The 27,250-nt window shown below is 36.0% G+C and overlaps 2 protein-coding genes across 2 annotated transcripts; both read right to left on the reverse strand.

Moving 5' to 3' along the window:
* Window positions 1–22,621: 22,621 nt before the first annotated feature.
* LOC130623187 (uncharacterized) lies at window positions 22,622–24,434 on the reverse strand. The gene is made up of 2 exons (XM_057439004.1): window positions 23,879–24,434; window positions 22,622–23,678 (listed from the first exon to the last, which is right to left on the reverse strand). Exons 1-2 carry the CDS (start codon window positions 24,156–24,158, stop codon window positions 23,383–23,385), a joined length of 576 nt encoding a protein of 191 aa, XP_057294987.1. The 5' UTR covers window positions 24,159–24,434; the 3' UTR covers window positions 22,622–23,382.
* Window positions 24,435–25,506: 1,072 nt separating this feature from the next.
* On the reverse strand, window positions 25,507–26,213 carry LOC130647081 (uncharacterized). The gene is made up of 3 exons (XM_057452849.1): window positions 26,198–26,213; window positions 25,678–26,075; window positions 25,507–25,584 (listed from the first exon to the last, which is right to left on the reverse strand). Exons 1-3 carry the CDS (start codon window positions 26,211–26,213, stop codon window positions 25,507–25,509), a joined length of 492 nt encoding a protein of 163 aa, XP_057308832.1.
* Window positions 26,214–27,250: the final 1,037 nt, after the last annotated feature.

A 27,250-nucleotide genomic window follows, 5' to 3' on the forward strand; every position in this document is an offset into this window, starting at 1 on the left:
AATAAGTTTCTAAGGAAACAAGGTGAAATTAAAAAATAATTTTTTTAGGAAACTTTTCAAATATAAAAAATAATTTTTTGAGGAAACTTTTTAAAAATAAAAAATAATTTTCTGAGGATACTTTTACAAATTAATATATTATTATTTGTGGAAACAATGTGAAATCAACGCATAGATTTCCTAGAAAACAAGGTGAAATTCAAAAATAATATTCTTGAGGAAACTTTTCAAAAATAAAAAATAATTTTCTGAGGAAACTTTTTAAAAATAAAAAATAATTTTTTAAGGAAACTTTTTAAAAATAAGAAATAATTTTCTGAGGAAACAAGGTGAAATTAACGAGTAAGTATCCCAGGAAACAAGGTGAATTTAGCGAATAAGTTTCTAAGGAAACAAGGTGAAATTAAAAAATAATTTTGTGAGGAAACTTTTCAAATATAAAAAATAATTTTTTGAGGAAACTTTTTAAAAATAAAAAATAATTTTCTGAGGAAACTTTTACAAATTAATATATTATTATTTGTGGAAACAATGTGAAATCAACGCATAGATTTCCTAGAAAACAGGGTGAAATTCAAAAATAATTTTTTGAGGAAACTTTTTAAAAATAAAAAATAATTTTCTGAGGAAACTCTTACAAATTAATATATTATTATATGTGCAAACAAGGTGAAATCAACGTATAGATTTCCTAGAAAACAAGGTGAAATTCAAAAATAATTTTCTTGAGGAATCTTTTCAAAAATAAAAAATAATTTTTTGAGGAAACAAGGTGAAATTAACGAATAAGTTTCCCAGGAAACAAAGTGAAATTCAGGAATAAATTTTTTAAAAATAAAACATAATTTTTTGAGGAAACAAGGTGAAAATTACAAATCAGATTGAAGAAACAAGGGGAAATTAACGAATAGATTTCTAGAAAACAAGGTGAATATAAATAATATGTTTTTGAGGAAACCTTTTAAAAAATAAAAAATAATTTTTTGAGGAAACTTTTTAAAAATAAAAAATAATTTTCTGATGAAACTTTCCCAAAATAATATATTATTATTTGTGGAAAAAATGTGTTTATTTCACCTTGTTTCCTCACGAAAATTATTTTTTAATTTCAACTTGTTTTCTAGGAAATCTTTTCGTTAATTTCACATTGTTTTCTAGGAAATCTATTCGTTAATTTCACCTTGTTTCTTCAGAAAATTATTTTTCAAAAAACCGTGTATATAATATTGATTCATACACCGTCAAGCAAATAGGTGATATCGCAAAAACCCGTGGACTTAAAAGGTATTATAAACTACGTAAGGCTTATTTTCTTCAACATATTAAAAACAATAGGAACATTGGATTAAACATGTTGACGATCTGTTCCATATTATCGCGTTTATCCCGGACCGGTTCAAGACCCGAGACATGTGTATTTGTGTCATTGCAAAGGAGCTACTTATGCTACTGTATGTTCGGGATAGGTTCAAAAATTAAGACATGTGTAACAATGCTGTTGAGGATGATTCAAATATGTTCCAGTATGTTCCGGGTAGGTTCAAGACCCAAGGCATATGGAATATGGTTGTTGAAAAACACACCTACCTTCTCGGGGATGTACCGGACTTGCTCAAGACGCAAAATTAGTGTAATGGGATTGTCTAAAAGAGTCCCTACCTATTGGGGCATGTACCGGACCATTTCAAGACCCAAGACATGTTCCCAGCAAGTCCAAGACGCAAAGCATGTGCAACAAAGTTGTTGAAAAGGATCCCTGGGCACTGCAGGACGTGCAGGATAGGTTTAAGACACAGGGCATGTGCAATGGGACTGTTGAGGAGAACCCCTGGGTGTTAGGTTGCGTGCCGGATTGGTTTGTTACCCCGAGTATGATATCAAATAGGAACGCCAAGCCTTAATGGCGAAAAGTCTACCGTCAAAGGACAGCTGAAAAGGCTAGAATTAAGAAGAATCTAGCCCCAGTAACATGGTATCCAGATGGGGTCATCGATTGGTGCTTTTCAGAGGATGAAAAGGCAGGCCTTGAGAAGTTGTGGGGATTGGCCCGAAACGTTATCTTACAGCAATTCCAGTAAGATAATACTACTAATAAAGATGAGTTTCAAGACACAAGACATGTGCAACAAAGCTGTTAAAAAGGATCCCTGGCTGCTCCAATACGTGCCAGACCGATTCAAGACGCAAGACGTGTGTAACAAAGTTGTTGAAAAAAAATCACTGGGTGCTCATACATGTCCCAGACCGGTTCAAAACGCAAAAAGTGTGTAATGGGGCCGGTAAAAAGAATCCACGCATGCTTGAATTATATCAGATTGTTTCAATACACAGGAGATGTGCAACAAAACTGTTGACTGGACTGGATCACGAAGTATCGTCAAATATGGTCAAAGTTCGAAGAGTTGATTTCCGAGTATCTGAAAACGGAACCTGTGAAAAAAGATCGATACATGAACGCCAAACTCCCGTACCACGCGATCACAACCAAATTCCAAAGTATGCCGATACCCTACGACGAATCCTGCCAGGTGAGTGCCGTTCTAGCTATTTCATCGGTGCATATGCAAGGTAAATCACTACCCCCAGACACACAAAGACTTTAAAAAAAAAAATGGTTGCTGGTTAAGGATTAGAAAGAAACCATATATATATACAAGACCTATAAAAATATAATACAAATTAAGGCATATATTCATGTGGAGACTCTACATAGTGTTTACATATTGCACAGATTGAAGTTTTTCTTAAATTTCGTCTTTTACCTCCTCCCTACCATTAGCAACTAGCTGGGCTCTTTCCTGTTCATTGATGACATTTACGATCCTATTAAACCTCTGACGCATTTGCTCCTTCAACAACATATATCTTTCCTTTTCACGGCTAATTAGACTATACTCTTGATCACTGATAACGCCGTTTTTCATTGACTTGCTGATCAGATCTACAATCGAGATTAGTTTCGCCTCTGCGAGTAGCCATATACTATCATGTTGTTTGGACTTAACACGCAACCGTTCAGAGGCATTTCGGAGACCGACCTTCCCTATTCCGGCGGCAATTGCGAGTCCCCCCATGGCACAGGCTAGGGAAACCCCAAACCCGAGCCCATAGCTCCAATCCCAAGCCCTGACGTAATCACACTTACGCCAAGCAGACCATGATCGCAAAAGCGTACCCACGTATTGTGCATTTAAATTCTTTTCCAATTTTAGTCCGCTCCTTTATCTCGTCCCGGAGATATTGTTCAATGTCCTCGATTTTCCTGAGTCTGAAAACCTGTCCCTCATCCTGATCAGAGTCTTGCGCAGATCCACTCGGCAAACTCAGATGGAGTTTCCTTATATCTCTCATCTTTATTCTATCAACAAATGCATTGTGATGTCACAAAAACGTGACGTTCTTCTCGTGATGATAGACGTCTGTTAGCATAAACTCCAGACGATCTGTTGATCCTTTCAGTGGAAGGTATACAGGGGTATCAAAGGTCCAGCTTAACATGTCTCTCCAGGCGTTTAACTTCCTGTTAGGAAGCAGGGCCAGAATTTTAGACTTTTTTCCCATCCAAAAGACAGTCAAAATGACATCATAGTCACCCTTTGTGTAATACTTTTTGCGGGGTCATAGGGTAGGTCTAGGAGCTCTTGCAATTGCCTACCGATCACCACCGTATAAACGTCACTAACACTGAGTCTACATTAGGCATTTTTCAAAACAAACAGTTTGATTTTTTCTTGCTCCTGGCTGTTGATAATTGCCGCGATATCCTCGATCCTATACAAACCATTCATAATCTCAATAGGAGTAACTCTGTGATCAGGCCCCACTTTACGTATAGTGACATTGTTGTTGCTAGATAAGTTCAGTCATCCTGGTCTAATGCTGGTAGATTTCAGAGCTATACGTGTGTCCTGCCCCAGGTAGTCCTCGAAAATCGTAGGTTTATCGATGTCTGTAACATACAGTTGTTTAATCCCCTTTATTTTAAGAACATATACCAATACAACCCCGTGGCAAAATACAATTCCAACAGAGGAGAATAGCCACTTGGTGTAACAAATTTGGAGCAGCAAGACCTCTACGTGAGTAAGGAGTCCCATATTTCCGTGGCCTTTCCGGAGTTTACCAAATACGCCATAAAGGTCCCAACGACCTAACTTGATGACCCCGTTAATGTGAAATGGAAGGGACAGGCACTAAATTATTGGAATACTCAGGTAAATTTTGCCACCAATTGCTCAACAACAGCCCTAGGCATCTGTAACAGGTACATGACGGTCTCGGTACCCCTTATCAACTCGATTTTTAAATTCCATGTCTATTACCATATGCGTCGCATCCTGGCAAGGATGAAGGTACCCATGCCGTATGACGATGGGTTCGAACAGTATAAAAACCTCTACTCCACATCTGGATACGCACTGGTATACCGCGAGTACGGTGCAGATGCTAATGCCCTGTATAAATTCAAGGCTGTCACGTCGTCATTGGCAGATGGCAGATGGTGGCCCCAGGTTGACGGTGATTGGGACAAGATTATTATGCCCAAAAGCAAAGGTCTGACATCAGAGGGCCTGACTAAGCTGAGTGAGAGTATAAGGGCTTATGTGATCCTATTGCTGGGATCTCAAGCAGGTGCCAAAGCATCCCTGATTGGATCTAATGGAGACAATTATAAAGCAAGGCAAATGTTACTGCACAAATTTGAGGCTATAGTCATAAGGCAAGAAAATGTAAGACATGACATCACCGAGTTCCAGAAGGTACTGCAATATGCCAGGACCCCGGTGAACTTCGCTGTCACACATCACGTGTACATGTTACCCTCCGATATGAATCTGCGAAATGGCAAAATGTTTGACTATAATAATAATATTTTGATTGCCCTGCAAGTGCGATTATTGGTATCAGGCTTGACTTGAATAATAGGCCTATTTTGTGGCATGCCGCACCTCTCAGGCATACCATCAGACATGTGGCAGATATCAAACTACCACCCAAGCATAACACTCATCCTATGTCTCACATACATACGCCTGATCATACTATACAGGCCATACCATCTATACCTCCTACACGCCAAACATGTTACGCCCCCACTACCCAAACAACCCCCACAAAATCAACACGAAGATGCCAAGACTATTATTATCATAACAGGGGTCAGCCTCATCCTCGCATATATATTACTGAAAAATAGGCCTATTATCTGATATAGAGCACGAAATATCCGGCAGCAGCCGCGATGGCGAAATAGAGATGTTTGACCGCATATTCGATAACTTTGGCTGCTCCCCTCAGAAAAAACAAGACTACCGTACCGATGATCCCGGGTTACGCAACACCCGCCTTGCCTGCCAGATATTATCAAGCCTCTCGAGTTGCTTCTGCGAGAACTCTTTTTCACCACCCTCTGCGGCACTTCTCCCTGCAGCACCTGCTGCTGCACCAACCCCTCCTGTAACGGCAAGGGCAATAATGGAAACCAGCAGACCCACAGCGGAGACTATGCTGGTTATGGTAAGACCCTGCTCCCTGAAGAGTGTTTTAAGCTTTTTAAGCAAAGGCATGTAATCTCCAGCGATTTCATCAACTCGGACTTAATACTCCCCAGATGCTTAAAAATCTCGGAGGAAAGTAGACCATGCCTACCCAGTGCAAAATTTTGATCCTTCTTCAACAGATTAATATCCTTCTCAAGATCGGCAATGAAACCTTCGGACCCCGTCCTTCTGCTTCTTGAGATCTTTCAATTTACCCTCCTTCGTCTTGATCTCGCTATCATATTACATGATTTTATCCTTCACCTCCTTGATATTCTTCTGCAAGTTTTCAACCTCGAGCTTTATTTCCGTCATATCAACCTCGGGGGCATCATGGTCGATGAATGCAAATGAATCATGTGTCAAACATCGTAATGTTTTGTTTACGAGGATTTATTTTATATGGTCTTTTGAATTTTGCATATATATTTCTTATTACACAGGACTGTTTCGAATATTGACCTCGAGTGTTAACGAAAGTAGTGCCAGTGAATTATATTACTATAAAAAAAATTTAACCGAAGTTCTTATTACTGTTGTAATATAACTTAGACAGTTAACAAGTACAATAATAATGGATTACCCCGTGATGTACCGAAAATATTGCCCTCTGTCATAGCATCGACCTCGCAAGCTCAGTCGGCATATCGCGGGCGACATATCGCGGTACAGCTTGGGGTAACCGGGTATTATTGTATTTTTAGAGATTAGCGAGTCTGAAAAATATATATTTTAAACGCCTGGTGGTAAGTAAACGAAACTAGTCCAACTAATACATAAATAATACAAGTCAGACTAAATTGTGTGTATCCATAAAGGTTTCGGAATCATCTTTTATTTCCATAAATCTAAATGGTTATGTCAGAAGCACATGAGAGCTTGATATACTTGTAGACTGCTGGTGTATTTGATTGGTAAAAAGGCGGGGCTAAAGTGTCCAAATGTTGCTTTAGTGGCTAATATTTAATATTTTTATTTCCTACCCGCTAATTTTTTTCGTCGGTTAACACTCCTCTTTTAACGCAGTAGAAGACAAAAATGTTAAGTTACAAATGTTCGATACTAGAGTTTAATTTTAAGTTAAAATTGTTATCTAAAAACTATTTGCTTTGAAATAAACTGTTTTTTCAACAATTTTCCAAACATAAAAGTGACTAAATTTTGTACCAGTCACTATTATTGTTGCTGACTTTCAAATCTTTGCCAACTTAAAACTTTTGCCGACTTGAGATTTTTTCCAACCTTATACTAGCCAAGCTAGGCCTATTATATCATTTTTTTTTCCTAATCAGAGCTACGGTCAATTTGAAAGCTGTGGCTTTGGCGTTAGTAAGTCTGGTTTTTTTACATTTCTTCTTTCCTAATACTTTGTATCTAAAAGAATATTTAATTTTTGGTAGGTTTTCACATGTTAAGATGAAAATATCATCACGTTTTCTAGCCATAGATAAATCTTAAGTTTTAAGATTTTGGCTACAAACGTAGATTTTAAGGCTAGCGTTATTTATTCTTATTCTGTCAAAGTTTGGTATGTTATTATTCATTTTTATGTTGTGGTTGTGGCTCTCTAGCAAGCACTTTAGTTACGTCTGGCTGAAAGGTGAAATTAGCCAAATGCAGTTTTGCTAGCAAAAACAAACTTTTTGAACAATATGTTTTATATGTTAAGTGCAGTTAGGTAGCTACACCTTGAAGTTATGTCTTATGTATGAACTTAACCTGGTTTTTTAGCTGGACGGGTAACGACGGGTTGTTTTCCGTGTTTTAATTCGAACCGAAGTTGCGGCAAAGTTTTTTGGAAAATGGGTATTACGCCTATCCACATGTCCAACGCCATTTGCCTGTATTAAACGCTCAGCCCCGGTTAATAACAGATTGCTTCCTGTTTTTTGTATAGACAGAAGCTGTAATCATTTTTTTGAAAAGGGTACGACTCTTATATGGATATGCAACACGGTATGGTAAGCGCTTAGTTCAGTGTTAACAACAGAGTGGCTGTTTAACCGAAGTTGCGATAATTTTTTTTTCAAAAAAAAAAGGTATTACACCTATATGGATGGCGATACTGTTTACCTGTACTCAGCGCGCAGCTTGGAGTACCTTTTATTTTGGACCTTTCACCGGGAACATTCTCCGAAAAATAATAAAGGTTGATCGACTGTTTTTGCTATGATGCTATGATGTGGTAGCAACGGTTGTAAACTGTGTTCTTATTTCAGCTGTGGAAAAGTGTCTTTTGACCCGAAAGCACCTTAAAGTTGTGTGCCATTTCTTCTATTTACGACATACTATATGCCTGTACTAAAGCGCTCTACCTGGATGCGTGGCACACTTCACGGCTCTTATTAAACGGTCAACCGTTTAACACCGGGTCACAGTTACTTTTTGCTTAACACAGCGTTTCAACGCCGGGTCTCCCGGCAAGTATTTAATTTAAGGTATGTCTCTCCACACGCTTGATATGTCTGTAGAATTCCACCATTATTTTTAACAAAGTGCCATGACAACTTTTTAAATGAATAAATTTGGAGAGGTTTTGATGAGAGATGAATTATATTCTGGCGTCCTTTTCATACATTATTACAGTGAGAAAAAGTAAAATAAAATAGATAATATACGAGTAAATCTTAATTGTTCGAAAAAGGAAATAGCTGTAGTTAAAAAAACTTATTACCACAACTGTCACCAACAGCAAACTTCGTTAAAAAGAATCCTGTGCAATTATGGCGCGGAGACAAATAACAAAAGCAGAACCGGAAAGTTTACTTTCTTTTGGAGTGCTTCCGAAATCATTCTTCTCTTTGTTTCCATGACATTAACGTGGCGAAAAGAATTCCGTTTTTATCATTTACAATATAATTTGCCTTTCGCTTACATTTTACCAAATTTTATAAGATCGATGTATTTAATAAATTGATATGGTGGAGCGTCTTTGTTTGCAAAAATAAATGCACAGGAAGAAGATGTGCACAATTAACACACACGCAAAATTCTCATGCATATATTTTTATAAACATAAAGAACTACGTCGTATGTATATTGCAGCATTGCAGTTTAGAGTTTGGCGTGCGCGTAAGGGTTGATTGATCAAACTTTTATGGACTCGTTTCATGCAGCAGTACATCCATCTACACAAATCAGCAACACCGAAAAGTTTAATTATTAGTGTTCTTATCTCGAAGAGGATGCCCTTCACTCTATCTCTGGCTTACCTCAAACAAGTGAATTATAAAAAGACGCTCAAGCTTCTTAAAGAATGATATGGAAACACGCAGATGATAATAACCGAACGCACATGAACGAGTTGCTTAAATTAAAGAAGTTTTACAACGATCGAGATGTTCAAGAAATTCGCAAACTATAGGATGATGTGAATTGCACGCTCGAAGTCTGGAAAGGTTGGGTATAGATAGAAGAAGTTATGGTTTGTAATTATCACTGATTATTATGGAAAGACTTCCCCTTGACTTTAAGTTGAACGTTAGTAGGAAGGAAGGGTTTTGGTATTTGTCCAGGCTCCTTAAGTAAATCTGCGATGAAATTAGAGCTGGAGAATATTGTATAGTACCAATCAACCCTGTAAGTCAAAACCGCAAAGACCAATATGAAGGTAGTAAGAACAATTTTGTTTCGCAGATTGATGAGCAGAGATCGACTAGCGCAGGCTTATTGACTCGATCTAATTGGATTAGTTGTGTTTTTTGTAACAAAAATCATTGGTCTGATAAATGTTACGTTGTCACTGATAGTATTGCTTGCAAGGGAATTTTAAGAAAAGTCAACCTTTGCTTTTTGTGGTTGAAAAAAATCACAAGATCAAAGGTTGCTCAAAAACAAAAACCTGTTTCTTTTGCGAAAGTGTTTATAACTCCGCGATTTGACACAACGTGAAAAGACTGATAGTCATTCCCATTCTGAAACTAAAGTGACTCACGTGCAAAACATCAACAACTATGTTTCACTGCAAATCACTGACGTTATGCTAGAAAAGGCAAGTAGCCCTCACCACCAAGCCAAGTTTGTTTGACTCTGTATCACAAAGGTCTTATTTATCTCAACGCATTAGCAAAAAGCTATATTAGAAAACTAAAGGCTAAAATACACAGTAAGTTTAAACGGGAGTTTAAATGTTAGATAAAAAGCTTACTGTGTAAACAGGAAAAATTACAACTTTATTAGGTTTTATAATTTTTTTTAGAAGTTGGACATGTTCAACTTTATTAAGAAACACTTTGTGAATTTTGCGCGGGAAAATTTTGTTAGCTTGAAGGGATTGAAGTTGGCTGACTGGGGTCTGAGAAGGAGGTTGACATGCTAATAAGATCAGAATTCTCCTGGAATTGTATTTTAAAGAAACGTGAAAAGTACTAGTGTACGTTTAGGGAGTAGATGTTATCGAAACGGAGGTAGGTATGGTACTAAGTGGACCGATCGCGAGCAAGTTTAATCCGGAGAGCGCTAACAACCTATTACACATGCTACGTATTGAGTGTGATGTACATAATGAAGTTCAATCTCTCGGAAATAAATTACAAAGGTTTGGAGAATTAGAAAGTATAGATATACTAAAGAACGAAAAATCGTACTATGATAAATTTGCGGACACTATTTCTAAAACTATTGAAAATAGATATGAAATTTCGCTACCGTTTAAAAAAAAAAACCATGCCATTTTGTCAGACAATCTCGAGCTCAGTAAACAACTGCACGGGAAATTGAAAGAAGAACTTGAGCTTTTGCGAAAGCATAATGCTAATTTTCTAGAACAAAAACATTTGGGAATTATAGAAGAGGTCAAAACTGTTTGCAAAATTGGAGAAACGCACTAATTACCACTCCAACCCATAATTTCTGATGACAAAAATACAAGTAAAGTGTGCGTCGTTTTCTTTTGCTTCTGTGAAAAAGAATGGACCAAGTTTGAATGACTGTTTGTAAAATGGTGAGCAGCTCACGCCTATGTTGTATCATACTTCCACGCTTTCGTGCTTACCCGATAGCTCTTTTCGCAGATATAGAAAAGGCGTTCCTCAAAAAAAGCGTAAGCGAAGCTGATCGGGATTATCTGAGATGTCTCTGTTTGACGAAATTTTGCAGAGAAACCCATCATCGTTCCAAATCGTTTTACTCGATTAGTCTTTGGTGTCACCAGCTCACCGTTTTGGTTACAAGACTATACGTGAACATATGAAACAATACGAAATTGATCCTGAATTCGTAAAAACCGTTTGAAAATCATTTCTTGTTGATAATTTTATCGGGGGGAAGTGTAACCGTAGAAAAAGCTTTAAAACTCTTTAATTAGTTGCGCCTACGTTTGTTAGAAGGCTATTTCCTACTCCAGAAATGGAGAACTAACAACAAGGAGCTTAGGGACATTTTTCAACTAACTATTACTAAGACATTATAGTACAGAAAGTTTCAAAATAGAAAATTCTGGGAGTCACTTGGGACGACAATCGGGATGTTTTAATTATTGATTTCAATGGACTCGTTCAGTTAGCTCGAACTTTGCATCCGACAAAAAGGAACATTCTAAAAGTTGTTTCATTGTTTTATGATCCGCTTGGTATCATCAGCTTAAAATTTCCATAACAGGAACTGTGCAAATGCAAAATGAGTTGGGATGAAGACATTAAGGACGAATTAATAGACAGTTAGGAAAATATTTTGTCAGAGTTGGACGGGATGGGTGAGGTAGAAGTTAAACGTAGATTCAAACTCTCTCATTTAAGTCATTCAATTGGGGAACAAAAGGTCGTTCCACCTTCTCTAGAAATCAAAAGGCGACCTACAACATGTTAAGTAGTTCTAACGAATCGCCAAACTTTATCGACTGAAACAAAGGAACCGATTATTCTTAACCAATCGCACCCGCTTACATCTTTGATTGTGATCGATGTACACAAACGCTTTAAGCATGCCTCTCAGAAACAGAATCTAAAGCTTGGAACCCACTGTGCGTTTAAGTGCGTATATCTCAGTGCGTATGATTCGCGTTTAATTGATCATATCTTAGTGCGTATAATTTGCGCTTAGGAAGAAATCGAAGATTTCTTTTGATATTTTTACCACCGATATAAAGATCAAAGTAAATAAAAACTGAAAATTAAAAAAATAACATTTATGGGTGAGGAAAATCTATCAATAACGCCACACACACGGTGTTCTTATACTCTATATGAAGATTTGAAAGATGATAGTGTATAATAATCGGTACTTAAGAATGAGTCCAGACGGATTACAACATTTATTAAGTTTAGTAAAAGGACGGACTGCAAGAGAAGACACCAATTTTTGAAAAAATATCCCGGTTGAGAAGCGCCTTCTTTTAACTTTAAGTTTTTTTATGAAAATCAAGACAAGCTTCTCATAAACTGCCTTTATAACCAATAAAAGTCTAATAAAAAGTACATGCGCGTAACAGATCACTAAAAAAAGTGAAAACACACTTTCACTATAATGAAGTGCCGGCCTTCTTTGAACTTTAAACGACAATATCGAAAAGTTTTGGTTTGCGCGATAGACGTTTATGTCCGTATAAGAGCGTATAAGTGCGTCAAACTGCTTATAAGTGCGTATAGCGTATATACGGACTTATAAGCATATATACGCTTATAAGTATATATACGCAGTCATACGCACTTAAACGCACAGTGGGTATCTAGCTTAACCCCATTTGGTATGGGCTTTTTTGACCCTTGTAAGTATGGGAGGGGTCATAAAGTGCCCGCGGGCTGTAACTTTTGTTCGGTTTGGTTTTAAGTGACGAAACTTGGCACAAAGAAGCATCAATATGTTGTGACTTAATTAGTGTCAAAATATTTAGATTGACGTGTCATCAGAGGAATCACATATTCATACAACTGGTTATTTTAAAAAGCATTTATTTTTAGCACTACATTAAAAAAGTTGATATGACCACCTGCGGACAAAGTGACATTGACAAAACAATGTTTGGAAATACTTTTTTTTTATTTTCCGAAAGTTCAATAAAAGTTAGGAAAAGTCACAAGATTTCAGGTAATTTCATCCAGTATTTAAAAAGTTATTAGACTTTAAAAATTTATACTTTATGCCCCCCATACCAAATGGGGTTAACGGAATTTAGACAAAGATACTGGGTGAGAAATGGATAGATCTCTGTTACACAAATGTAACGTTTGTCGATACTATAAAGGAAGGAGCTGTAAGTATCCAAGCCAATCACCGCCCTGAATTTCGGTTAAATGACAGTCGCCTGTTTTAGGTGATAAGCTTAGACAATTCTGGATCAGTTTTTGTTTGAAACGTGGTCATTAAAGAAGAGCATACAGTTATGCACAATGTCTGGGTTACGTTATACATGCGCGGCCAGTAAGAGCAGTACTACCAGACCTAACACCAAGTTTAAGTTCCGCATCCTCTATACGTTGTTTCCGTAGGCTCATATCACGGAGAGGTTGAAAGTTTTGTCTCAAACTTGCGAGTACAGTGGCATTTTAATCTACCGTTAGCCCCTTGGCATGTTTTTTTACCGCCTTTTTCGGAGCACTAAGGAATTGTTAGGAAAGGATTTAGGAAACGCTAAATTGTCTTACGAAGAGCTGCAAACCATACTGTTCGAAGTGTAAATGATTTCACATAATCGACCTTTAACTTGCGTTTATCAAAATGAATTTGCAGACTGTGTAGCCCCAAATAATTTATTGTTTGGCAGACTGCTTAGCCGTATGTCTAACAACGCCACTCAGTTGTCGTATAAATCTTTTGATATCGCATCATAAGTACTAAAGTTAACACTTTAATCCATCACTTTTGGGAGCGTTGGCGGAAAGAATATGTAGTAAACTTACGGGAAACTTATAGATCGTTTTCAAAAAACTCTAATTTGCAAATCAAACGCCTTAAGATGTAGTGACGAACAAATGTCAGGATCATTGTTGAGAATTAAAGTTGTAACCGAGTTCTATAAGGGACAAGATAATTAAGTAAGTGAAGCCTTGGTATGAACCCGAACCTTGATTTTTAGAAGACCATTCAGCAAACTTTTTTTAATCGAGTACGTTAAGAATTCGGAAATTAATGACAACCTCGAGAAGACGAACAGGGGACCTTGAAGGGAAGCCGTTAAATTTAGCCCAATCACTAAGGAAGTTGGCTACTTAAACATTGTGTATATTGTTTATTTTTTATATTTTAGGGAGTTTTTAAATATTTAGCCCCGTAAATATTTGGTGGGGGAGTGTTCAATTATTATTATGGCATTTCATCGCAGAGTCCTAAAGTCACGTGATCGCATATATGCACGGCACATTTTTATCTTTTTCTCAAGTGTCTAATACAGTTCTCTAGCGATCAAGTTATTTTTCAGGCTACTTAATAAATAGTTTACGATAGCGACTTTACCACGTCGGCTGCAAAACTATTGTGTAAGAAGCGTATATTGCGGAATTGACACACAAAATCGACTTTAAAACAGCCGCTGCAAAACTATTGCGTAATTAATTATGCAAAAAAAGGTAAACCAATATGTTGGCATAATCCAAACGTAAACTTTTTTTTAAATGGCTTAAATCTTTTTAAAAAGTAACACGTAGTAGCTCTAGCGACATAAAACCCGAACATACAAAAACATCAAAATTCTCACTATTTGTGAATTCAAATCCACTTCGATTTCTAACCTTCATTTTCTACTTCTAACTGTATTTTACTACTTCTAACTACATTCTTCACTTCATTTCTTGCTTCTGAAGTTTCTTTTGTCATTCTATAAATAAATTAAAAACAGATGCAGCGTTTTTTTAATCAGGTAAATAAAAAAATAGATAATAAGCAAGTAAAAACGCAACTTACCATTGGCTACTAACTACAAAATTTTCCGACGCCAATGTTGGTTATTATTTTTTTTTCTTTTTACTTCACAACACAACTCCTGTCGCTCAACATGGAATTAAATTATTTTGGTTGATTAATTTCTCTATTAAAAATGTCGTGGGACTTCAGTAACCGTGTTACGAATTCCCTACATGAACAAGATACAATGTAATGATTACTAACTCATTGTGTAGTTATAATAAAAGCGAAAAGCCTTTAAACTAAAATTTTACGCTTGGTAAATATGTTTTTATAAAATTTAGGAAAGCATGCGAAGTTAATATTGTAATACTGTCTGAAAAGCACCGCAGGTTATAATCCTTTTCTCATTAAAACCTCCGAATTTATTTCATGTAAAAAGCCATTATAGCACTTTCTACAAACATTACAAGCCAGATATATACCTAAAATAAAATATTTTTAACTTGTCTATGTGCATCTCATATGCATAACTATTATGTTCCGCAAAATCATGAGACAAAAATTTTTTAATACGCGTAAAATCAAGTTGCGCCTGGATGTGTCATTAAATACATTGTAGTCTTTCTTTTGATGTCAATTTTCTTCCCGTTAAATGATATTTGCTGACACCGAAGATAATTTTTATTATGAAGAGGTTCTATGTCCAGGGTACCCTGCGGAAACTTAGGGTGATTTAACACAGAGGTAAGAATAAAGTGATTATGCTCTGCCCAGCATGTGCTAGTGTTAAAAGGAAGAAGGCAAATTTTCATTTGATTTTATTGAATTATTTTGTTGTATTACTACGCACTGACAAAGCGTATTAATAAAAACAAAAACAAACAGAAATGTTCTTAAAGTGCAAAAAAATGTTTCCCAATACTGTCCTTACCCCATTATTTCCGCTTCTCTGTTAATTTGCATTACAGCATGAATTACAAAATCTTTCCACTACTCATATTTTTTACCTGCACTTATTTCCGCTTCTACAAAAGTAGAGTGATAACTTGAAAACCACGAATCACCGTGGTATACGTAAACAAGAAAGGAGAAATTTTACATCTTTATAGATTATTTTTTCTTTAGGCAATAATCGCCACTAAAGCATGGGAATCCAATTATTACTTGAAACAGACCCTTTACAAAACCTGTTTTTAAAGGACAGGCGAACAGCCGCAGTACGGCTGCTGATTGAAAATTCATGATGCCAGAGATAATTTCAAAGACCAGATCCGCTGGTCTGGAATATCCCGTATTGTAATATCTAGTGAAAAATGGCTTTAAACAAAAAAGATTTGCTGTTTTTATGTTAAAGGTTTAATTAAAGCTACTTGTTTAAAAAAAAGTCGATAATCACACTGTTTTTACGAAGCCATTTAGCTTCGCGAGCGAAGCGAAATTGTGGAGCACGTTTGCTACACGCGAGACGATAACGACTTTTAAGATATCGCCCATCGCCACTATATTCTTCCACTCACCCTTTTCCATTTGTTAACACCCCGTTTAAAAACGTTTTACATTCTCGTCTTTCCTGACTTCGCTACAAAAAGAATTTTAATTGTATTTTAACGGTTACGTTCAGCGTAAGGGTTGCTCTTTCCACGTCAACACTTAGATTAAATACAAACCTCGCATGTTTTACTTTTGCCAATGCATTCTCAGTAAAACCACGTAAACGATTTTTGAATAATACAGTTTACAGCTTTCCATGTGTCTTATTTAAAAAACGAAAGCGAAAGTCTACCTAATTTGCTCTCCATTTCATTTCCTCTGCCAAATTTTAATTTTCCCGCACATTTGTTGTTTACATACACTTCTCCGCAGAGCTCAAATAAAAATCGGGGGTATTTCATAATATATTGAGTTGCAATATTAAACAATTTAAAAAAAAGTCTGCCTGTCTGTGCGCAAGAAAAAAGTTTTGTTACGAATACACGCAATGGTTGCGCATAGCTAAAACTTTTTTAACTTTTTCCAACGCTATTTTAAAATTTTATTTTGCTTTTTCCGTGATTTAATTTAAAAAGTTTCTTATAAAAAAATTCATGGTAATTAACTTTTATTGTTGCCTTGGTGCCGTTTGTTACAGTCAGAGTTGTGGACAATTAACATTGCGTTGTCTATTTCATTAAAGAAGTTTTAATTATTCCCGCCTTTTTTAAGAAATTAACAAACTTATGATGAGAGGAACAGTGGATTTTAAGGCGTTTTTGTAAGTGGATTATTTGTTGACTATTTTATTTCTGACTAAGATTATCAAAACGAATTATAATAAAAAAAGTGCCTCGGTATAAATTCGAATTTATTTCTTCGTAAATTTGTTTTGATTATGCCATAGATTTTATTTTATAAGATCACTGAAGCTGAGTGTACATATTTTTTGCTGAAATTGTTTTAATAATGTTCTTAAACAATCTTTAAAAGCATAAGAAAATGTTAAAATTCAAATTTTGAAAACCATATGCAGCTTTTTGTACTTATTCCAGATCTGGCTGTAAAAATGTGATCATTGCTACATATATGTCATTTACGAGAAAGCTGCCTGACTCTACTTTGTTTTCTTTTTGTACATTTTTCTAAGCTTAAAAAGTCGATTGAGACTCAGTATAGTGTTAATATGTTCTGAGCCTTATGTCGACCTAAATTTTTTGATAAACTATAGGTTGTTATGAAAACAAAAACATGCATTTTTTAATACTTTAGTGTCCATAAGTATATCTTTCCAGGGCCCATATGACTACCATAGGTAAATTTTATACCAGGTGAAAAAAAGAAGCCCGAAATACCAATACAAGAAGTATGTATGACGAGTGAATTCCCGTTGATCTATTCCACGGGCTACCGACTACTCTATTTAATAATAACCGTCTGTCTGTGTGTCTGCGAAAGCCGCGTGCCGTTACGGGAACACGATATTTCGTAAACTACGCTCCGATACCAAATGCGATACATTTTTACCGACTTTTTTTTGACCGGTCGCACGTAATATACCAATCACGATGCCTAATTCTTTTGAAAAACAAACCAAGATTTTCACTTAAAAAAACAATCCAAGATGATTTTGCGGCTGGACAAAGGCCATTTTGATATTGAAAGTGGTCTTGTTTTTTTTAGCCACGCAAAGGTCTTAAACACACCAGTTTTAGAACTTTTGGCTAGAAACGAAGATTTTGCTACCTAGCTAGCCATCTAGAGCATTACTTATTACTATTCAGTATGGTATAAAAGCTTTTTATCCTAGCCAACATTTCTTTCTATTTCGAGGCTGTGGCTATTTAGCTAGAGAAGTGAAAGTATAAAAATGCAGTTTGGCTATACAACAATATTTTTAAGCAATAATTCTCATGCTAAATGCAGAAAACCTTTTCTGCTAATAAAATGGCTGAGCGATTGTTGTAGCTGGACCAGTAACGACGGGCTGTTCCCTGTGTTTTTATTTAAACTAAAGTTTCAATGAAGTTTCTTGGAAAAGAATAATACGCTTACACGCCTGTTCAACTCTGTTTAACCAAAGAGATTTAATAAAAGAAATAAATATTATATCTCTTTGGTGTAACTGTTACGCCTATGCGCTTGTACAAAGGGGTCAGCCCACAGTGAGAATTTTTAAACCTTTTCTCGGTAATCCCGGCTGTATGGATGTGCAACAATGGACTGTTTCTTGTGTTCTTATTTAAACAGAGTCTGCGAGAAAGTTTTGTTTGGGTGTGTCCCTATGCGCCTGTACAACACCGTTTAACTGTAATAAGCGCTCAGCCGGTGTCACGATTAATTTTTTAACTTTCAGAAAAGGTTATTCTGAAAAATAAAATAATATTGACCGATTGTTTTTGCTATTGCAGGGTAACAACGGTTTGTAAACTCTATTTTTATTTAAGCTATTGAGGGAAAGTTATTTTTTAAAAATATGCTACAGTCCCAACACCATAATGGTGCATATACGCGCTTCACTTGATTTACGACATACTGTATACCTGTACTAAAGCGCTCCACCTGATTGTGTGACACAGTTTACGGCTCTTATTAAGCACTCCACAGTGTTCAACGCCAGGTCATACCTTGACTTGTGGCTTACCCTGGCGTTTCGACGCCAGGGTTCCCGGCTAGTCTCTTCAATAATAAATGTATTCCGTCTGTCTGTTCGTACGTCTGTTTGTTACAGAAACACAAAGTGCGATATATAAAGGACGGGCGAACCCGTGGATTTTTCCTCGGATTAACGGCTAGTCTCTTTAATAATAGCCGTATTCCGTCTGTCTGTGTGTCCTAAAAGGCGCATCCTGTTACGGAAACACAAAATGCGATATATGAAGGACTAGTCTTTTTAATAATAGCCGTCGTCTGTCTGTCCACAAGAAACGAGTTGTGCAACGGGCACACGAAATAACGTGTAATTTAAAGACTTGTGACCCCGTGGATTTTTCCACGGGTTAAAAACTAGTTATGTGGAAAGTTTATCATTTTTTATCATGATATATTTTTATTTCCAACTTCGTCACGAGGATCCAAAAACCTTTTGAGAGGGTATGTCTGTATTTTTAATGTAACCAAAAAAATGCAAATTTGGAGAGCCCAGAATGAATCACAAGTGCTAAACTCAAAAAATATGTGGCACAGTGGCGCCAAGCACTTTCCTTATGATACAGAAATGTAAAGGCTGTTTAATCATCTAGGCCATTATATGGAAGTACATAAAAAGCCTATCTTGATTTGATTTTCTTCATGTTCTCGATTGTTTATTTTGAATTGATTGCGACACCCTTTTAAGACAGTACTGCTTGGATTTTGATGACTTTTGCTGTGAAAAATCGTTATATAAATGCACCAATCATCTTCTGACAAATTACCTGTTTCCTCTGACAACAAAAAAGTAAATTAAGTGGAAATATCTCAAAATGAGAAGAGTGAGTTTTCCTACTTTAAAGCTAATGTATTTTAAAGTTGAGCACTAGATTTGATATCAAGTTTTTAATCTTGTTCCATTGCTTCCAGACAAAATAGAAAAAAAATTATGACTAGGAGAATATTTCGAGAGCTTTCTATAAGTATGTATAAGTATATATAAAAAATTTGAGTAAGTCAATTGTTAATCATAATTGACTCGGGCCTGTTATTATATAACTGTTTCCTGCTGAAAGTCTGTAACGTGGGTGGATTAGTTTTTGCGGGTTTTGGCATTTAATTCGCGCGAATTATGGCAAATTTTCAGTCTCCGAAATAAAATCTTTACGAAATATCTCTAAATTGAAATAAATGTTTTTCCCCCTGATTCTTTGTTCGTCGTAGGGATCTCTGGACTCCCGCAATAACAAGTCTCTATAAGTTTTATGGGATATTTAGAGGGACAAGGTTCTTCGAGAATAATCAAGCTTCGTACAACCAACCTAGTTAAAGATTTTTCTCCACAGTTTTTTTGTAAGAACAATTTTATAAGAGCAATGAGCCTGAAAATTGATGAAAAATAAGAACAAAATAAAAACACTGGCAAGGCTGAAATTTTACTGATTTTCTCCTTCTTTCTGAAAAACACAACAAACATGGGGAAATCTTACGAGACAGAATGTTTCACAGAATTAATTGTTGCCATTTTCCGAAACTTATATAGATACGTTTTATGTGGCAAAATGTAATATACCGTAAAATAAATAAGAAAAGCTCAAAATATAAGAACAAAATAAGCCAAATTCCTGATTCTTATAAAAAAAAAATGTACTTTGCTTTTAAGAAACAAATTTTCCTAGACATTCTTCGTGTTTTTAATCCTTCGAATTGATTGAGTCTAGAAATCAAATCCATGCTAGAAATTGAAAATTTAACTTTAAATCTGTGGTTGGATATTAAGAATTGGGTCATTAGCGAAATTATGAAAAAGGTTTACAATACCGCAAGCTGCACTGAAGTATCTTGTCTACAGGGACGGTGGTTGTCAAAACTAGGATTAGGCTCCCAGAAAAAGGTGCTGAATACACACTCTTGCTTCTTACAAGCATGAGTACTGTCTAACTTGGACCTAAAACTATTCCTTAAGAAAATCGTACGGAGAAAAAACAATCCTTCTATCACAAACAACACAAGACAGATCTAACAACATAAACGGACTGGTTACAGATCGAACACAAATAGAAAAATGTATATTCAAATGTCAAAAATATATTAAAGTAAAAAAGAATTAAATAAGACCCTCCTGTGCGCCAGAACTTGTGACTCTGGCTGTAGCTTCCCACATGTGTTACAGGGCCCCAACACTCAGCCTTGCACAGGAGGTTGTCACGACAGGACCAGCCTGTCGATATTTTGACTAAGGACAGCAGGGTTGTCAAGCCTGAAGACCAAGTTAGTAAACTTGGGCACCTTACTGAACTGGGGTAAAAAGTGAGGTCTATGGGGTTAGATAGCGGACAAATTCAATATGTCAAATTGATATGTCAATAAGCATAGTTTGATCAATCAATTTGACATTGCGACTATCAAATTGAAGATTGATAACCATCAATTTGAAGATTGATATGTCAATTTGATAACCAGTTTGAAATAGTGACATTCAAATTGAAATATAGATATTGAAATCAAATTTGTGTATCCACATCGTTGTTTTAAATTGAGAGTCATTAAAACAATCAGTTTTAGGTATTTTTCCGCCACTTAATATTCTTCGATTTGAAATACTTCAGTCCAAGGTGAACAACAATCGGTCTGGAAAATACAATGCAATATTTTAAAGATTACTATGGTCAGTAAATTAATTATAATATTTGTAGTGTTTATACCTGTTTTACACTGTAAAAATATATTGCACGAATTTTTTTTAATTTTTTTCTATTCCTTAAAACTTTTTAAATTGTATAAACTAAAGTTATATTTCTATTGTGAACTGTACTCCAAAACAACAACTAATTTTCAGGATTTTTTAGTATTATTGTAAATATAAGGTAAAGTTAAAGATTTTAATAATGTTCGTCAGTGTATACTTAGTATTATTGTCACGTTTCACGTGGTGTTCATACATCAATATGGCGAACACAGACCCTCGTGTTTCGCCTGCTGAAACCTTTCAGGTATATGTTTTGAGAAACATAGATTATTTTATACAAAACTTGAGTGATGCTAATGCAGGCAAATCCACAAAAGAGTTGTTAGATTACACCGCATTTCGCATGGAAAAATTTATATCTGTTGCACCGCAAGGTAGTTTACTGGGATATACAGACTTGTCGTTGATTGAGTTGGTGATATCGGCACTGGATAATGTCGAACAGTTTCTGGATGCATGTGATAATAATGATGACCATCTTCCGCCCAAAGTTTTCACAGGATCTTCTGGAAGACCACCGTACGCAATTCGAAAAGCCTGGTTGGAACAATGCTTAGAATCAGGATTCAGACAGAAAGACACAGCCGCTAAGTTGGGAGTCAGTGAAAAAACAGTTTCCAGACGTATACAAGAATTCAAAATACGCCTTGAATTCCCGCGATTTTCTGAAATAACAGATGAAGCGCTACATATAATTGTAACAGAGTTAGTGTCAAACTTTCCCAACGCAGGGATAAGAACAATGAAGGGTCATTTATTAGCTCGTAACATTAGGGTAACTTGGAGTCGCGTTCGTAATGCTCTTTGGTGTGTTGACCCACAAGGAATTGTCAATCGTTCGCTACATAGTCCAATTACCCAGCGCCGTATATACAGCGTACCTGGTTCATTAGCGCTATGGCACTTAGATGGAAACCACAAGTTAATTCGTTGGGGATTTATAGTTCATGGTTGCATAGACGGATATTCCAGGAAGATCATGTATTTGAAATGTCATATAAACAACAAAGCAGAGACAGTGCTTAACATATTCCGTGACGCTGTGCAATCATTCGGTCTTCCATCTAGAGTAAGAGGCGACCAAGTTGTGGAAAACTATGATGTTGCAAGGTTCATGTTCTGGCACCCGGCGCGTGGACCCGGAAGCAGCAGTTATATTGCTGGAAAATCTTGCCACAATCAACGAATAGAAAGATTGTGGAGAGATGTTTTTACCCTGTCACTGTCATATTATTATTGCGTTTTCTGGTATTTAGAAGACAGTAATTTGTTAGACATATCGAATGGTCTTCACTTGTACGTAGTAAAAATTGTGTTTGTACATCTGATAAATGTAGATTTACAAAGATTTAAGGATGGTTGGGATTGCCACCCAATTCGAACTGCTTCTATTCGCACTCCAAATCAGCTATGGCTACTTGGTAAAATCGACTACCAACCAGGCAATGGGGATTTCGACGTAGATAACTCATACGGGGTTGATTTTGATGGACCTGTAACGTTACCAAGTGGAACTGGGGTGGAAATACCAGACATACAAGAGTTTCTTAATGAAGAAGAGAAGAACACCTTATTACGTGAAATTGACATTTATAAGAATTCAGACAGCTTTGGTGTTGATATCTATGTTGAAGTGCTAGCCTATGTTCAGACATTGATCAACCAAAGAGGACAAAGTTAAAAATTTCAATCTTCGTCACACGGAAAAAATATAAAAAAGACATTTGTTTCAAGCTTATAATGCATAACATAACGTAAAAAATTACCATTTCATAAAATATATATCCACCTACATGGAAATGATGTTATTTCTGCGCGTTAATAACTCTTTTGCTTCTAAGAACTCACAAGGAAACTGTATGCTCTTTTTGAAGGTGATAAAACGCTGTCTTGATGAATTTTTTAATAATTTCTCTCATTGAATGTTTATTTATGCAAAATTTCAAAAAGCAACATAAATTGTACCTGAAGGTAAGAAATTATTGTGGGAAGAACATTCTGCAGCCTGAGTATACATGTAATTTGTGTAATAAGTTTTGTAGATGAGGAACTTTAAAAGCAACTTTTGAAATAATTTCTTCCCACAAAAATTTCTTAAGGTATAAGAAGTAAAATATAAAAGTCACTTCAAATAACAAAACAGTCAGCAACTAAAACCAATGTCAAATCTATTTATTGTCACTAAAACCTACACCTTCAATAGCAATGGCTTTCTCAGAGTGTTCTCCAAATTTCTGTTGAGTTGTGTGTACAGTTGGCAGGCACAGTATATTGAAATTCATTTCCTGGTGACTTAGAACTGGTAGCACAATCTGAAGAACGTTGCTTCATACTAACTGTCTTTGTACATTCAATGTCTGGTGATACTACACGTAGCACAGAGTCGACTGCTTCCTCTATTGTTTTATTTTTGGCTTCCTCCTGGAGAACAGAAAATTTTTCATCTGGGAATATGCTCATCAATTTAAGAAGAATTGCTTGGTCACGATGGACATGATCATTTCCATGACCTATTGAAGATAAAAAACATATTTCAAGGATCTCCTGAAATGTCTACTTCTATTATGAAATGTCTATTCTTTTATAAATAAAAAGAAGAATCAATAACACGAATGAAAATACATAGATGTTTCGCTTGTTTCCTCTTTATGGGGGTGGTTTTGTCATGATTAACAGAGGCAAAAGAAAACAATACACAACACTAACTAACCTGCAATATCAGAATCAGCATTGCTAGTACTTGATATCCCAGCCACATCCTCTGACATACATTGTTCTTTATGGTTTTCAAATTCTGTTAAAGGCACAATTACGCCACAATGTGAGCACTTGCATTCTGCAATATTACAGGGTTCTGTTGACAAATCATTGATGGTAACTGGCGTGACATCAATATCAGTGTTCAGTGGGATAATGTAAACACATGATGACCGAACTTCTCCTTTTAAATATTGAACGTCATAGCCAACTGTAGGACATACAATTTGCATAATTTTCGAAGCCCACAACCACCTGAGTCAGCTTTAGCAAATAGAAACGCTCCGTCTTGACACTTCAACCTATACATATACAATGCAAGAATTATTGATATTTTGAGGGTTTGAATTCTTCTATAATTTTTCAGCAAATAAAATATGTTTACGTAGCTAGCTATGTTCATATTTAGTCTTAATTTTTCTAGCATAGTAAGAGCCTTTTTAGCTATTCTTATCCAACCCTTTTCTTAGCCAATTGTTTGTTATGCTCAGCAGTTTATTACTTTTTCGTAATTTCGTTTTCTTTTTTAAAATGTCCCTTCATTTTATTTTATCTTCCTTGCATGCCACCACTTATTGATTATTATGGGATCCCCTGCACAAAATATGTAAAACTTACCTTGGAAAATAACCTTCCAATGTTTCCTGAATGTGTTGATGATCACCATATTTGTTTTTAAAAACAATTTTCTTTTTTCCAAGCCCTGCCATACGCAGAGTACCAAGCTCTGTTTATGTAAGAGTGTATTCATCATTCCTTTTACTCAGACATATAAAGTCGTGTGTCCAAGTTTGTGGAAATCTCAACGGTCGGCTCTTTGTATACGGTACATAGTTTCGTGCACTTCTTGATGATGTGTTCCCAGAAGTTCTATTAACATTAGGCATGTATGTTTGCAATACTCTTCCAGAATTTGGGTTTGCTCTGTTTGGAAAGGCCTTCAAAAAATCCTGCCCTGCTGAGTGGGCCCAATCTTTTGCTCCATTTTCCGTGTTTATATTACTAGTAGGCGAGGAAGAATCGTTCGTTTTTTCCTGGGATCTTAATTGTTCCTGCTCTCTTGCTCTCTGCAGTAATGCAAGAGAGTCTTCAATGAAATCTAAGCAACTTGCGTTTTGGTTTGTTGTGGCCTTTCCCGCTTCCGCCATTTTACTAAGTTTAAACAAAGGTGGAGGTTTAGGAGAGCACGTACAAACCACAGACCAGAATACGTAGTAGGCTGTGAAGTCAGATTATCAAGACTGACCTTGGCTGAAAGTTACACGTGACTTTGACAGTCAAAGAATTCTATTGATAGTTTAAGTTGACGACTTTATAATTCTTCGAAATGTCTTAAAAGCAGTCTAGATTTGTTATCTCAACTTCCAATTTGACGACTGATTATATGGGAATAGACATTTTAATTTGATGAATCGAATGTCAATTGGACAAATTGACTTATCAATTTGACATATTGAATTTGTCCGCCATCTAACCCCATAGAGGTCGTTACACCCAAAGACAAGATAAAAGCAAACCCCCTTGCTAAGCTTCTTATAAGTTACCAGAGAAGAGTGAGCTGAACTCTTTACCCTCTGGGTATTAACGGTAAACTGGCTTGTATGAACCAGCTGGGGTAATACAAAACCGGTTGGATTTACATTTTCCTTCCCCATGACCCTGGTAGTACAGGTTTAAAGCAACAGCGAAGGTATTTTAAAAAGACGAAAAAAAACAAACAAAAAAAAACTAGCAGCGGGTATAAAAGAAAACATATAATGTAGTGCTGTTGAGCGTTCTTGGATCAACTTTGCTTATTGCCTTATCATTGCAGAGGGACCAAGAGTTTGTGCTCCGATCTTTGATATGGGCCCAATAGTGGCCTGCATTCAATATTCCAGAGTGATTTATCACAGCTACCAAAGCATACTTTTGAGTAAAAGATGTGTCCGAGTCACTAGATATCGGGATATTTAGATAAGGATTAGAAGAGGAAAAACTTTCAACAAATTTATTGTCGTTAACCAGATGTTCTCCATCTCTTGCAAACCTTTTCAGGTGCAAGATTAAAATTTCGCTATTCCTCGTAATCCTTGTTTCCATATTGCTCTCTTGGTGCAGGGAACATTGCGGACAAATCCATTTATTTTCATTCTCCAGATTTTCAGAATCTAAAAATATACTAACTGACAATTGTACGCTGGAAGACGGGGACAGTGTTTGGATGTCCTGATTTTCAACAGTAACTCTGTGTGAAAAATCCAAAATGTGCGCACGCCCCAAATTAGTTCACTCGAAAATTGATCCATGATAGGTGAATCCGTTGTCAACAAATGCACGAATACACCTAATTACAAGTTAGATTACAAGTTGACTAGTCCGAGTTTTTTCCAGCTCACAAGACCTACGAATTGATTAAAAAACTTTCTCCGAAAATGAAAAGTGGACGCAATTAGATTTTTGGTCGGATAACGAAAAAAAATATTGTTGGACTCGTTTCATAAACACATTACAGGCAAATCATTGCCAGAAAGGCTGACTGTCTTAGCTTAGTTACAAATAATTGAAAACTCAAAAAAGAAGATGGAGCAATTTAAAGGATTGGGTACGGAATTATGAACGAAAAACTGTGCCAGCTTAACCTTAAAGTTTTGACACTTGGTTTGTTTTTAAATAGCTGTAGATTATTTTGAGTTGCTTTTTTGTTTGAATACGGTGTATTTGTTTAGGAATTATAAACGAAAAACTGTGCCACCATAAGCTAAATTTCGATTTAGTTCGTTTTGGAATAGTTGTGGATAGCTTTTTTGTTGCTTTTTTGTTTGTGAATATGTGGGTTACTCGTTATACTTTAAAGGAAGAAATTTTCGCGGAAGAAATTTTCGCGATTTTTTGGAATTTATTTTCGCGAATAGCCTCTCCTAAGATTTTTCGCGGGAATATATTTTCGCGAATGAACACTTTCGAAATTTTTCGCGAATGGCCTATTTTTAAAATATTTCGCGAGAATAAACTTTCGCGAACGAAGACATTTTTGATTTTTTTATACGTACCTAATTTATAAAAAACGTGTTTTTTATACAAAAAGCAGTTATATAAATGACAGCTGATTTGAGAATGTAAGTTTTTCTTTCGTTTGCACTTTTTCAAAACACAAAATAAACTATATATAAACAAGTTTTACAGGGTAAAGCTTTTCGTATTAACGAGTAACAAAAATATTTGTTCTAACAGTGTCATTGTTCATCTTCCATGCTTTCAAAAGCGTCAAAAGCAGATCTTTCCCACACAAAATCACAATCCTCATCTTCGTCGTCTTCACCGCTATCGTCATTTTCGTCGTCGT

Source organism: Hydractinia symbiolongicarpus, chromosome 1 (assembly GCF_029227915.1).
Source record: "Hydractinia symbiolongicarpus strain clone_291-10 chromosome 1, HSymV2.1, whole genome shotgun sequence".
Taxonomy (NCBI): domain Eukaryota; kingdom Metazoa; phylum Cnidaria; class Hydrozoa; order Anthoathecata; family Hydractiniidae; genus Hydractinia; species Hydractinia symbiolongicarpus.